Raw genomic sequence first — 15,122 nt, 5'->3', positions numbered from 1 at the left:
ATAAGGCTTTATTTCTGCAATTTCCAATCCCTCTGCAAAAGCCTGATACAATCAAATTGCTTCAATCCAACTGATCCTGAACTTAAGTTATCATCCACTAATACCTAACAAGAGAGCAGAGACTCCCATCCCCCTATTCTTTTTATGCCTGCCAGCAAGAAGACTGATTTATTTCTTTAGGATTAGCATTTTGCTATTGGAATGACTGGATATACCAGTACTGTTGCAACAAATCAGCATAAACCATAATCTCATTACCAAGCTATGGGACAGATTAATCCACTGAAAAATTCAGTTTGTTCCAAGACAAGGTTTTCTCTAGCCGCAAATACAGAGACAGCATCTCAGTGAGTCTTCAAAAAAAACCTGTTTGACCTACTGCAGGGAAGAGAAGGACAAATATTTTAAGTAAGCAGTAAGTGGAATTTTGGTGCCACTGCCACCAATGGTAAACACCCTGCTGACTTTAGCAATCTCACAGTTTGAACCCTGGTATCTTTCTTTCTTTGTGTTCATAAAAAAACTAGTGAGAAAAAAAGAAAGAGTAGTAACAACATTTCATTGAGCTTTGTTTGTGTTTATTTCAAGCCTTCATAACAAACATCCCAGAATGAGAAACCTTACTTTTTATGAATTCAAGCGAAACAAGCCAAAACACATCTTTCAACACAGACTGCTCTCCACTCCCACACAGGGGGGAAAAACCACTCAGTACGACAACATCATAACATTCACATTCCAAAACACAGTAACTTTCTGCTGCTATCATAATTACTCTTCTTATTAATATTGAGCATCATCAGATGTAACTGCAGATTTGCTGTATCCTCATGACAGATTTAGCTCTAAGATTGATTCAACAAAACAGTCAAGCACCATGGTTACTTACAAACCACCTAGAAAATCTCAGTAATTCTTTAAACTATTCTGATACCCTGCAACATGTTGAATAGCGCCAACTATTCAACATGCTAATCATGGTATCTTATATCTGAAGGAAAAAAATTGGGAAAAAAAATCTTAGATTCACTCAACTCATTAAAAACTGAGATTCTTATGGAAGAAAGTTTTCTGGGATTGAAGTCACCCAAAACCACAAATCTGAAGGGTTAAGAATAATAGCAAGTCATGACCAGCTTTAAGTACACTTAAAATGGTCACAGAAAAGAAACATTGAAGAGAAAGCTAAATAACTTTTCATTACATTCAACAGAAGTTCCAGCCTTGTTACCGTAGAGAGGGAGAGAAAGGAATTATGTTGATCTCATGTTTAGTTTATTTTCTATTTTGAATTCTCATGACCAAAGTTGAGGGGGTAAAAAAAATTAAAATATTTATCTGCCCTTTGCAATCACAGCACCAGGCCTGGAAATGAGGAATCCAAAGAGTAACTTTCATAAGCAGTCTGATAGGTACAGATATAGAGAACGACAGCACTACGTGACCAAAAGAAAAATACCACAGTAATGAGACCTCTGAGCAGCCTGCTGCCTTCCAAAATCAGCTCCTTTAAATACTTAATTAAGAGAGCCGAGGTTTTCTTTCATTAGAGGGAGGCATTCCTCATGCTAGAGAGCTCCTGCTCAGACGTGTCTATAAATACTGTGAGGTCCACTGGAGGATACACTTCCAAGTGCCTGTTTAGCATCAGGTGCCTAACTGGAGAAGTATAATACTTAAGAGGTGGGAGGTCAGCACTTGGCATTGCACTGCATGCTATTACTGACTTCCTATTTATTTCCAAGCATAGACACAGAATGGGTGCTTTAGCTGACCAAACTGCAGGCAGCTGCACACCTTAGCTGCTGCAGTCATCTCTCACCCTGTGTAGTGGTCAGGGAAGACTGGCTAAAGCTCCCCAGACTCAGGATGCCAATGAAGAAAATTTTTAACCTACTAACCTCATGGATTTAAGAGCTAGAGTTTGATTCTAGATTGCCCTGGCAGATAGAAAAACAGCCTGTTCATTCAGACTTTTTCTGGGCACAGCATGAGATCTGGGGAGCTCCCATTGACAGTTATTTATAATTAGATGATATTTTAAAATAGTATCCAAGCAAACATGCTCTGTCCTCTCATTATATATCTCCAGTCCTAAAGAGACACTATGCCACTTTGTGTTGCACAGCAGTGATCCCTGTTTGAACTTGGGGCATTTTGGATAAGCTCCCAATTAAAAATAAAGTAGCCCAAATACAGGAGCTGCTCAAGCATAGTTTTCCTTGGCTTTGAGAGAACTCAGCATTACAATTTAACTTGTCTCTCATTTTTCTTGCAGCTTGTGTTAAGGATGGAATAAAATCAGCTGGAAGTGAACAAAAGTTCAGCTCTTCTGTGAAGTGGGGTTGCCACCTGGCTGCTTGCCCAGTGGCCTGGCCCACCTCCCCATGCCCTCACAGACCAAGCAGGATTGTGCACACACAGTACCCACTTGTTGGAGCTGCCACTGCCTCTGCATTTCAGCTGTGTCCATCCTACCCCTTCTGCTCAACCTGGAAAAATTCAAATACTGCTAATCGGCGGGTAATGCCTCATCAAACATGGGCTGACTGCATATACGGACAGAAGTTTTGGATCCTCAACTCTTAATTAGGCACATGTTTGGTTTGGTTACATCCTGGAACAGCAAGATTATCTGAGTAATATGGGAATACTAACAAGAGGAATGCAATCAAAGTTGCCCCTACATCTTTTCTGATCAAGAACAGTCTTAATTCTAACCGCAATTTATTTCCATTGTTTCAAAGAAATCTACACTTAAATTGTAAGGTATAAAAAGAATGGCTTTGTTTTTAATAAAACACAAGGGACAGCTCTTAATAGCTCTTTGATAATATTTGTATGATCTTAAGAAGGCACAAAAAAACCCCAAAACAAAAACTCCTCCTGTGAATAGGAAAGCTTCTACTGGTAAGCAACATGCAGAATATAGAGTGAATTAAAAAAGCCCATCATGCCTCACTTCCCCCTTGAGGGTACATTTATCTTTGCCCACAGGCAATTTGGTCTCAAGATATTTTGTTATATATTGACAGAAATCCAAATGGTATTTGACATTGCAACCCATAAGACACACAACAGAAAAATCTTCTCCTCCAGCTTGCCCTACATTCAGCTGCAGTGCTGTTGCAGCTTTGCTGCTTGTCTAAAGCCACATCCTGAGTCCAGTGGCTGCAGTAACACGTATTTTTGTATAGAACCCTATCACCACTCTGAGTCACACATGTGCTGATGCTTTCTATATTTTCCTGCTAAGAGTTTCCTGCTTCACATTCAGAGACTAAGACAGAAAAAAAAATCTGACCATAATGAAATTACACAAATGCAGCTCAGATAAGATCTCAGATATTACTCTATGCATGTGGTTACGGCTCCTCCATAGAAGAAACAGGGCATTTTGACCTTTGAATAAATAGAAGCTTCAAGAAAACTTAAGAAAGAAGAAGGGATAATTAAATGTTTTGGAAACCAGTCTTTCAGCAGGGATATACACATAAGATCCTCCTTTCAGCTCAGCACATCATATAACAAATGGATAAGGATTATTATTATTATTATTACAAATATACAGCATCCCTGCTCTCATTCTCAAGTCAAGCAGTCAGCACTGGTTGAGACAAGAGAGCATTACATGCAAAGCCTACCAACTCACATTTGACTCCTGTCAGGAAAACTCCCTTCACTGAGGTTAAACCAAACAGCATGTAAACATCAAAGTGTAAGACTCCACAGGGAGTGGAGATCCCATGTTAATGTGCACTGATAAAAACTATCCCCTCTGCAGTGAAGCCCAGAACATCTGCTTCTGTCCAAGAAACACCTTTTACCTCCAAGTCAAGGGAAAAGAAGAGGGCACAGAGCAAAAAGATAAGGGTATGGAGGGATGGAGAAGCAGAGTTTGCACAGGAACTGGAAGAAGCTGGAGGACACACAGTACAACAGATGGAAGAGGTGAAAGGAAGGACTACCCTATCTAAAGACAGGAAAGAATAACAGAAAAATAGAAGCAACTCCTTGCACTGCTCTGTTCTGCCACTGCTAGACAGTACTGAATGTTCTACCTGACAGCAACCTTGGAAACTACTACAGATGACCTTGCAACACCTACTGGAAGCCCACAAGTGCAGGACAGTAGCCTGGGGGATGGAATGAATGAGGTAGATTGGGGCCAAAGGTTCCTTGAACCCAACCTGCCCTGAAGAGATGTACTGAAAGACACAACAGGAAAGCTGGACAAGAAGAGAAGATCTGTGTCCATGTGCCTTTTTCCTCTCCCTCCTTAGAGAACTTTCCTTCATCTTCCCACCCCAATCCTCCCTCTTTCATGTCCAAAATGGTGAGGTGCCAGGAAGCAAAAAGAAGAGTCAGTGCCCATTTTTCGTGGGACAAATAAACAAAATTGCGAGTTGGAACAGCAACAACAAAAAAACTGTGAACAGCAAAACAAACTCAGGAGAGGGAGTATCCAAGCATTTGTGGGTTACTTTGAAATAGTTCCTGGAAGCTAGTAACTTGAGTATTTAGTCTGCATGACTCTTACAAACCCAGCTGCAAGGCTTCAGTCCAGCAGCCCAGCTCATTCAGCGCTCAGCAATAGCCCTGGCTGCACAATGTGGAGTCAGGGGGACAATTTTGGAACAACTGCTTAGGTTACACACAGCTTCCTTCACTTGTGCCCTTGGGTTAGTCTTGGGCACACAGCCTGTACATTCAGGACAGAGCGAAGACTTATTCAGTCTGTTTAGGATAGCTAATCTCTGTACTCCATGCAACTAGCCCATATCCTTCTTGCAGAGGAGAACTCTGTTCCCATGCAGGCTCAAGTCCAGCACTTTGCCTTTGGAGGATGCATACCCCAATACTGCATCCTGGCCAGTGGTTGGTGCTCCCCCCAGACAGTGGCCACAGCCCCCTGGCCTGTCCCTGGAAACCTGTCACCCACAGAGCCATGTCCTCACCCATGCCAAGTAGACATTTTGCCATGAAGGCACCAAGACAGCAAGGAAAGCAGCACATGGCACACACGCTGGCCTGTCAAAGGAAGCTTTTTTAAGTCCCTTACTCATCTTTTCTTCCCATTCCCCCACCTCTCACTGCAAGAAGAAATGCCCCAATTTCCTTGTCACCACCACAATGTTTTCTCTGCCCACTTCACAAATAGAATTGCAGCATGTTTTGTTTTACATAACATTTACATTTGAGTCACTAATGTTCAGCCCTGGCATGAAGCAATTCTAGTATCAACTTCATCAGGTTGAGCTCTCAGGCATATTCCAGCCTCTGAGACCATATTTAAATCTTTACCCTTGGTTCTCTTTAGGAGTCCAGTAACATTCTCACAGACCAGGGGGACTATGTGTGCATCCAAGTTCTCCATGATTACCACAAGATTATAACACCAAAAAAAGAAAAATACAATGAACAAAAAGAGCACTTTTCAAGCAATTTTGCATTTCTTGAAGGTTTGCACTTCCAGGAAGCTCCAAGTGACCTTCCTCACCACAACAAGACTTGTTGCTTTTCTGGGTAAAATCACATCCAATCCTCTGCTGAGATCACATCAGCTCTTGTCCATCATGCAGATGCTGCGGTCCCGTACAGGGCTCCTCACACCCCCAGAACCCACAGCTGTGGCCGCAATTGCTGGGCACTTCACATCTTCATCATGGCTTGATCCACTCAGTGTGCATTTTACAGGCTCAGGACCGTCTCCCTCCACACAACAGGCAATCTGAGGGATGAGGAGGCTGGACTCCAAACCCTCCCCACCACCAGGAAGACAATTATGCCCCCCCAGCACGCAGCACCAAGCCTGGCAGGTAAATACTCCACGCAGCAGCAGTACAGGAGACAGAGTAGTTATTCTTGCTGGTAGAAAGCCCCAGCCAAGCGTGCAGGTGCCCTGGCAAAGCTGTGATTTATTAGTTTTATGCTGACATGCACACCACCTCCAAGACTGCAGAGCAGATGTGGCCCTGATCCTCAGCAAAGACACTGTCTTCAATCTGCTTATACACCTCAATTTTACATTTCTGTACTAAGCCCTTTAGATGAGCAGACAGGGCTTGCAGGTGGAGGCACAGCGAAGTTCGCTCCACAAGTTTTTCATACTGCAATGGTATGAAAATTGCAGACCGCAAATGCTACATAAAATTCGTTCCAAAGAGAAGCACCATTAAAAGCAAAAAATTTCAGACTTGAAATATTGCCCCACAGAGTTTTATGAAGGTTGGTTTTGAGTCATATGCAATCCACATTAAGACGATAATATTTTCCTATAGGGGAGAGACTTAAGCTTCCCTAATTCAACCAACTTGTTATTCCTAATGCCAAAAGGAAATACAGCAACACCCATGCCCTTTGCTGCTGACAAACCACCACTGGAATGACTGGAACACGCTGCAGTTCTTCCCACAACTTCCATCAAATCCTGTAGCACCAGACCATGCTGTCGAATATCCTCCAGCACTTTGTCTTGGCATACTCCCTGGAGTTGCCTTTGCTGGGGCATTACAGGGAGTGCCAATTCACATAATCACCAAAGCCAGGAACACCTAGTTCCAGAACAGCTCTTACAGACAAAGTAGAAAACAACGAAACCCTTCTTTCCTATGCTAGACTTATACCTTTCCTTGCAACAGCAGCATATGATTCATCACACCACATTTGTTTTAAGATTAAGAGTTTTACTAACTGTTCAAGGCACCTTAATACCTTTGATTTTATGTATATCTTGTGCCTTATTTGAAATGGAGGGGAAGGGAAGAAAGAAAAACTCCCATGGATTTAAAGTTATAGCATTTGAATTCCAGTAAAGAAAAGACTAATGGTGTTTCACCTTCCAACACCTAAACTACAGAATGATTCAGGAAGTGTTTGTCCAGGTACACACACAAAGGCTTCACCTAACAGAAACAAAACTTCAGAAACTGAAACAAAGAGCTAGTAGTTTCACACCACTAATAACAGAAAAGAGTATGAACATCTATTAAGTAGGTAAGAAATAAGAGCAAGGCAACTATTTTCCATCTTAACAGCCCTACCACACTACCAAGGGTCAAATAGCTGTGTAAAGAACGCAGAATACACACTACTGCATATTGAATCATTGCCAACCATGAAAGCAGCTCAAAGAAATCATGGATTTTTAGGGGTAAAATGGATACGCTGCTGAACTCTATCTACCTCACTGGAAGTCTGTGGTACTCCTGGGAATAGGTGTTGCCAAGTTACTGGCCTCCATCTCCAGAAGGGTACTATAATCTTCACAGACAACGTTCGGTGGCTGCAGGTTTTAAATGAATTAAAAGCTTTTTCACTAAAATGTTTCTGGAACACATCTCTGCCAGCAAGGGAGAAGGGAAAAAAAACAAAACCAACCAAAACAAAAAACCAGAATCAGTGGTTAGTGGCAACCTGACAATTGTTTTTTCATTCAAATGTCTGGATGGAAACAGCAGACCGCACAGCAAAGGAAGAAAGAAGAGGAACCAAGGAGGAGATGCTTCTGAGATTATACTTAAATGGTAGAACACATAGTATAAACAGCTGGTGTTTCAAAGCTCCTCAGCACTTAAGGAAGAAATCAAGCCATGTGGATATAATATCTCTTGAGGATTTTTGCCTTCAAATCAGAGACACTTGTCTGTCTGTCCAATATATGAGAACTGTCACCTACCACACCACAGTACACAAGATGGCCACGCCTAGAGCGGGCAATTAGATCATGGCCATTGCCCAAGGTCTGAGCATATCTGAAACCTTTTTCTTGGTCCACCTAAAAGCTTTGCCCTACCCCCACACGATGCCTTCTAAAGATTTATTCAGTAACAGACTACTGAGACACCCTGCACTAGCTTCTCAAAAGAAGGAGGTCATTCAAGACAATTAAAGCACAGACAGCAGCATTCAGAGCTTTAAAGAGTAAGTCTCTGTAGTTTCGAAGCATTGTTCAACTTCACAGATAACCTGCATTTGTGGAGTGACGCAATGCAAAATTTTCATTATGTACATGGCCACGCTGTTCTTGAGTACGATGTTCTTTGATAAGATGTGAGGGTCCTTGGTTTCCAGATATTTGGAACTGGAACCAGCTCTACAGTAATGTGCTGCACAGAACAACAGGCCCCTGAACATGACTGGGGTAGACAGAGGTCACCACAAAAAAGTTTTGAAATGAAAAAGAGAAATTGAAATAAAATAAATAAAGAAAATCCCTTCATCCCCAGGAGCAACAGGAGCACAAACTCAGTATTCACCCACTGCTGATACACACAAGAGACGTCCTGGGGTAAGAAAGAAGAAACCATCTTTTAAATTTGTTACCCATTTTACAGATTTTTCCTTTCTTTATAGCCACTAATTCTGTCATTTCATCATACAGCACATTTGCAATGCATAGGGAAGAACTTCCTTCAGTCTCAGTGGCTCATCAAGATCCATGATCTCACTTCCAGGAAAGTTCAGCATGATTTCCCCACCATGCAAAGTAGGTAATAATTTCTCTATGACTTGAGAAGTGGTGCCACTATGTTTGATCCCAAGAACACCAGGTTCCATAACAAACTTTTTTTTTTTTTAAGAGCATGCATAAATACATTTATCCCTTGTGAAAAAAAAATAAAAAAAACAAAAACAGAGGACCACATGCCCTCTTACTCCCGGAAATTTTAGCCTTTGTACACAAACTGTGAATTTCTGTGAACTTTTCCAGTTCATATCTGCTACCTACTAGCAAAGGCTGCTCTTTACTTCTGGAAACACAGCAAAACTATCTGGGAAAAAGGGAGTTCCACCAAGAAAAAGAATGACAGACTCTTGGGAGTCTGAAGAGAGCAGTGAGCTTACAAAAAATGCTTGGCCTGAAGCTCAGCTCTATGCAAAGCAGCATTTTCCAGATCTTAACCTTGATAGCATTTCTCTTTCACCCTCCAAAATTATCCTTAGAAAAATAATTACCAGAAATTTAAAGTCATGAGATAACCATGCACAACATCGTTTCCACATTGCCAACAAGACACAGTCACAGCTTTGACATCAGCTTTTTCTACTGATGGTCTAAGGAGAACCAAGCCAAGCCCCACGTGCACCCCTGGTTCTCACAGACCAGCGATGCTCACCTTTTGCCCTCTTGCAATCACCACACTCCGATAAGATCTCTTTCTGCTGAGGGTTCCCACAGCAAAATCTTTTCCCCCACAAGTACCCACCCACAATTCTCTCACTGGGGTGGGATTCAGCTGTGACAATGCAAATCAGGACTGGGGGCAGAGGGGGGGGAGGGGGGTAAAGGACAAGAAAAACACAGTACAAAGTTCACTCCTCTCTTGCTGTTAAAGTCTTCCCTCTTTTCATCTGAAAGAGCCCACTCAGTGAATTCCAAGTGTGAAATAAAGCCCATGCATTTTCTTTGTTATGGTGTTTAGCAGTTTTGTATTTCAGTTATCGTCTAGAAATATTTGTTATAGAAGTTGGAAAAAAAAACCATATAAAAACCATTTGTTTCATCTCAAGAGAGACAGATTTGGTTTTTTTCAGTCTATTTGTTCAATAAATAGAATATATTCACCAGCAAAATGTTAAAACACATGAACAGAATAAAACAAGCAAAATTTGATTTATGAATTAAAGTATCCAAAAGCATAACCTGAAACACCAGTCTTAAATTTCAATACCAAAAAAAAAGAGAACATATTTATCATTGACATATTTATCATTTCTAGATGGATAAGGTAGGCATCAATGCCTAACTATTTCCAACTGTTTCTTGATGTAACAACAGACTACTTCCTCCCATACTATCAAGCAAAACCCTCCCTTCTTAGCAGAGGACCAAATTTAGTGCACATAAATATTTCATAACTTCATCCTGTCAAGGAATCAAACTGAATTACTTAAGGGCATTTTTCCAGGAGCCTCACATCCAAGTTCAAAGAATAAAACTGCATTCATCAAACCCATTCTCCGCCTTCAAACTGAGAGGCTTCAAGGTGAAGCAACAGTGAAAAACGGGATCTTCTGTGGGTATCATCTATGAACATTACCCACCTAGTGCTAAAGTCCATTAAGAAATGTAGAAACAACACAGTAAGACTCGCATCTTCTGAAGAAAATATGACTCCAGCTCTACAATCCTCTCCTACATCCTGATTCAACAGAAGAAACAAATTCTGGCTTTCACAAAACCTCATCATAACTGAAACAACCAGCCTAGAAACAACTCACTGCTACAGAGAGAGACCAACCACGGAATCAAAAGGTGACTGAAGACAGACATCTACAGGTGGTTTGATTTCCAACAGCACAAAACACAGGCAGCTTCCACTGATCTGGAGAGAAATTCAGCATCTAAAGAAGAGACGGAGCCATTCCTGTGTAAATGAACCCTGACCCAGAGACAAGAGCTGCACCCTGATAAAACTGGCACAAGAGCTACTTTGTTAACAGAGATAGCCTTAAACTTCCTAAGCATTGGATGACCCACATTTGGATTCGACTCTGCATTTATTTTTTTCAGTGTTGCACCAAAAAATTCTCTGACAGAGCTCCACTTGTTAACTTTGCAAGACAAGGGCAGGGATGCAGAGCAACTATCCATCAACGGTCCACGCTCCAGTCAATTCCACAAACATTGAACATTCCTAACTTTCCTCCTTGAGAAGACTATGCACTGATTCATGGTTGCTTTCTCTTACTGAAAGACAATCTCCTGTGGAAAAAGGAAAAGTGTTCTCTTCATATCACCAAGACCATGGCGTCTGCGTTCTTCATAAAATATTGATTTGTCTGCCGTCTGCAGTCCCAGAAGTTAAAAGCACATCCACGTGAGTAGGTAAAACAAGACTCAAGAGCCACTGAACTGGCCGGACCTCAACCAGCTCCAAGCCCTTCACACAGAGCTGTACTTGAGCCTGCCTCCTGGTAAGGCTTAGTGTGGGGTTGAACCACTACTTGCAGGACACCTATACCAACATCTGCCTCCTGTCTGGCCATCTCAGGGTATGGACAAAAGAGCTTAGGTCTGTCTACATCCACTTGCCTGTGCATATGCTTGAAGTGTGGCATACGGGATAAAAAAGCTTTTGCCCCAAATCCGCACCATCTTCATCTCCCCAACAATATGGAATATTCCCATCATCAGGTCCAAACCAAGACCCCTCCCCCCCCCCCCCCAAAAAAATTAAAAAAATTGCTTGCTTCAAAATCCATAGACTTTCTCCACCTACGAAGCTCTTTCAGGTCCCTTCCAATGAAGCAAGACAACAGGAGTGGGGAGATTGGGAAGTATGAGACACAGAGAGGGAAATTAATAAGTCATCAATATACACATCCTGTTAAAGCCTGAATCACTGCCAGGAACCTCAAGTAAATTGACAGCCTTAAGTGCAGTAACTGGAGGCCATCTTAGCAGTGTCTAGTGACAGAAGGTATTACCATGAGGAACTCCTTAACATACCAGCTTTGCCATTCTCACAGGACAACATACCCTTGACAGCATGAAGAACAGGTAGATGCAGTTAAAAAAGCAAAAAGCTTTCCTTTAACCTGCTCTCAGAGTGCCAGCTCTGAGGAAGCACTACAAGTGAAAGGAAAAGGTACTGCATAATCAAAGGACAAAGTCAAAAATCATCAATGGATTATGGATACTGCAGTTAAGTAATAAACCAGTCCTAGTCTTGACCTGCATATGGGGAGTAACAGAGGACGATGCCTGTGCTCATTTTTAACTTTTCAATTCAATACAAAACTTGATAAATCAAGAACCGCTCTATTACATTGTATTAGTACCTGGTGAGTTCACAAGCTAATGAATTAAAAAGCCTGAAAATTTTTCCCAATTTGTGAGTTATCTTCTGCATTCCCTTAGAGAGTTGGACAGTTTTCATGGAGCTACCATGCAATGCACATACACATTATTACAAAGCAGCTGTCTGAGCCTTCATAAAAATTTTCCCCTCTTTCCCTAATTCTCTGTGCAGACACATTACTTTCTAAGACACGGATCTAGGAAAAGTAAAATGCTGCTGTCATAGCTGTTCTGTCAGGCTTGTTTCTTATTTCCTGGAATAAACAAAAAGCCGCAGACTTGGAAACCACAGGTGAGACCCAAGTGAACTGTAACAAAAAAAGTTATCTGGAGACTGTAACGGCTTCTTACGTTACTCCCCTTTCTACAGGTCCGTGGCTTTCTCAGTGCAGTGTAACACTTGGAATTTAGCCCACTTGGCTACTTAATATCCCTTTTTATTTGGCCTTGTTGTAGCATCACTTCATCGCAACACGGGGTCTCCAGTGCTGAAAATGCCCTTCTACGCTTAATTTGGGACTGCGAGGACCTCTCTCAGTAGGGCAGGCATCTGACAGCACACAGGCTCCAGCGAGCTCCCCTACACACACAAACAGAGGGGGACGGGGGGTATATTACCCAGGTATTTTAATGCAAAGCAACGCACGGATTCCGACGCAAGCCGAAGCCTCGCACCGAGACGCGGTGACGGCAGATGCCAAGTTCAAGGACCGCACGGGAGCACTCCCGGGAGCTGCGGGAGGAGAGGGGGTGCCCCCGGGAGGGGGTCGGGCAGCCCGCCCCGGGAGTGACCCCGCCGCCCGCCCGGCCCCGCTCCCCGCCCCACGCACCGCTGTCCAGCCGGGCGATCTGGGGCAGCCGGTAGGTGCTGACGAGCCGGTCCAGGGGCACGGCCACCGCGCTCCACTTCACGTCCTTGAGGCTGCAGCCCAGGGGCGGGCCGGGGTCCATCTTCCCGGCCCGGGAAGGGAGGGGAGGGAGCAGCCAGACAGGCAGCGCCGGCGAGGTGGGAGGGCGGCGGAGGGCGGCGGAGCGGGAACGCAGGGAAGGGAGGGAGAGAGCCCGGCTCGCTGAGCGCCAGCCGCCCCGGGACACGCGGGGCTAGGCAGAGAGGGAGGCCCGCCGGGCGCCCGCTGCCGCTGCGGCGGCGGCTGGTGCTGCCTGCGCGGCTGCTGCTGCTCCCGCCGCCCCCCGGGAGCGGCTGGGGCCGCCCGCCGCCGCCGCCGCCGCGCCTGGCCCAGGAAGCGCCATCCCAGCACTGACTAATCAACAGGGTGCGAGCAACGCCTGCGCAGCTGCCGCTCCTCCCCGCCGAAAAGGAAAGTGCCGGGCTGCCCGCCCGCCCGGCGGGAGACACCGAGCGCCGGAGCCGCACTGCCTGTCCCTCTCACTCCACCCTCCGACCGCTCGCCCGACGTGCAGCCCGCACTCCCACTATGCATCCTTTGGTTTTCACCTGTGAATCATGCACGGCCGTGTGAATTCATGTATACAGAGCAGTGCACAGAAGTCACTGTTACTGCACATGCAAGTATTGCATATATTGCGTATTCAAAGGTCTGCAGACCGCGGGAAAATGTGTAATCAACTACTCGCTCTCTCTTCAAAGTGGCTTGTGTGATGTAGTCTTATATGATCTTCACAAGATATTTAATGTTATCCTTTTTTTAATGCATTTTGATCTCCAGACTGCCAGACTGCAGAAACTCTGGGAAATTAAACCAGGAAAGCTAACTCCTGGGTGGTTACAACTGTACTGTGCTTAAGTTTATTTTGTTCACTTCTGTGTCAAAACTGTTTATTTTACTGCAGTAAACTTGGCTACATTTAAGGCTGTACTGTTGAGTAGAAACATGAAAGTGCCTTGCAGTGATTAGTAAAACGACTGACAACATCCACAGCCAGCATCTCTCTCCAGACTCCATCTTCTGCAGTATCTGTCTTTGAGATCGCCAGGGATATCAGAGCTCAGGGAAGAACTGCGGTACAAAGAGCCCTCCTGCCACTTGCCCTTCCTCAGGCCCTGGATGAAGGGCCAGACACTGCTGCGTGCCTTTGTCACTGCTCGTGCCACAGCACTGCCAGCACAAGGAGGGCTGAGACAGATACGCTCTTGTTCTGCTCTGCTGCAGAGACTGGGAATTTATCCATGGTCTCCATGATGAAACAAAGACTGTGGTAGCCAGTCAGCATTGAAGATTACAGAAAACCCAAGTTATCTTGCCTTAAGTGGATCTGGGTTGGTTTGAACCTCATCCTGCTGTGGGTCCATGCTTTAGCTATACAGTTGGTCACTGGGTTTTCCCAGCACTATAAAAAACCTTCATTCTCTACACTCAGTCATGCTGCTGTTAGATCCTACCTACCAGAATAGTTAGCTTTAACAATTTTCAAAAATTTAGCTTTGAAAATACACTTCTTTTAAAAGTAGTTTCCCTTTCACAAAGTTCACCGAAAACTTCAGTGAATTAAGCTATGGAAGTGCAAAGTAATGCACAGAATCACGGAATGGGTAAAGTTAGAAGGGAGCATAGGGGTCGTCTGGTACAACCTCCCTGTTCAAGCACGGTCATCCCAGAGCACGTTGCCTCTTTGCCCTACGGCTTGGCAACACTGAAAAGAGCCTGGCCCCATCTTCTTGACACCCTCTCTTCAGAGAGGTCCTTCTCCACAGAGCTGCTTTCCAACGAGTTGGCCCACAGTCTGTGCTGGTGCAAGGGGTTATTCTTCCCCAGGGGCAGGACCCTCCATTCGCCTTTGTTGAATTTCAGACAGTTTCTCTCTGCCCTTCCCTCCCACCTGCCAAGGTCCTTCAGAAGGGCTGCACAGCACTCTGGGGTATCAGCCACTCCTCCCAGCTTTGTGTCATCAGCGAACTCCAGCACTATTGCTAACAGCACTATTGCTGAAATATGGAAAGCAAAAGCATGGGTTTAACTCGTTCAGGTTTGACGAGGTTACCAGGTGCAGTGCGTAAGGCAAAGGAGATCAGATCAGACTGGGATTCACCAGGACTTGAAGCACTAGTCTTGCAAGAATTGTTCTTAAACACTATCTTGGGTAGCATTAATTCCAGGGTAGATACCGATACCATCTCACAGTGTATGCTTCTCTCGGACATCATGCACTTCTGCTATCTGGGAAGAAAAGCAACTTTTGCACAGAAATAGTCACTGCTGATTTTTCTTGAAAGATTTTTTTCATTCTTCAGATGGTACTAGAAGTCCTATGGCTTTTAAGTCTGTCTTTCTATAGAAGTGTTTGTGTTCTCTCCAACCAGTGGAAATCCAGCCCACTCTTAGCCACTTTACTGGAA

The 15,122-nt window shown here is 44.1% G+C and overlaps 1 protein-coding gene across 1 annotated transcript in view; it reads right to left on the bottom strand.

Annotated features, from left to right (window-relative positions):
* The window catches only part of GAREM1 (GRB2 associated regulator of MAPK1 subtype 1), a 99,216-nt gene extending 86,313 nt beyond the window's left edge, over nucleotides 1-12,903 (bottom strand). The window contains exon 1 of the mRNA XM_032692051.1: nucleotides 12,637-12,903. Coding sequence (XP_032547942.1) covers nucleotides 12,637-12,757 — 121 coding nt within the window. The 5' untranslated portion in view covers nucleotides 12,758-12,903. The remainder of the gene's footprint in view (nucleotides 1-12,636) is intronic.
* Nucleotides 12,904-15,122: the final 2,219 nt, after the last annotated feature.

This window comes from Chiroxiphia lanceolata, chromosome 1 (genome assembly GCF_009829145.1).
Source record: "Chiroxiphia lanceolata isolate bChiLan1 chromosome 1, bChiLan1.pri, whole genome shotgun sequence".
In the NCBI taxonomy this organism is placed as follows: domain Eukaryota; kingdom Metazoa; phylum Chordata; class Aves; order Passeriformes; family Pipridae; genus Chiroxiphia; species Chiroxiphia lanceolata.
Note: the sequence above shows the minus strand (reverse complement) of the source record. Positions and strands in the feature narration are given on the sequence as shown.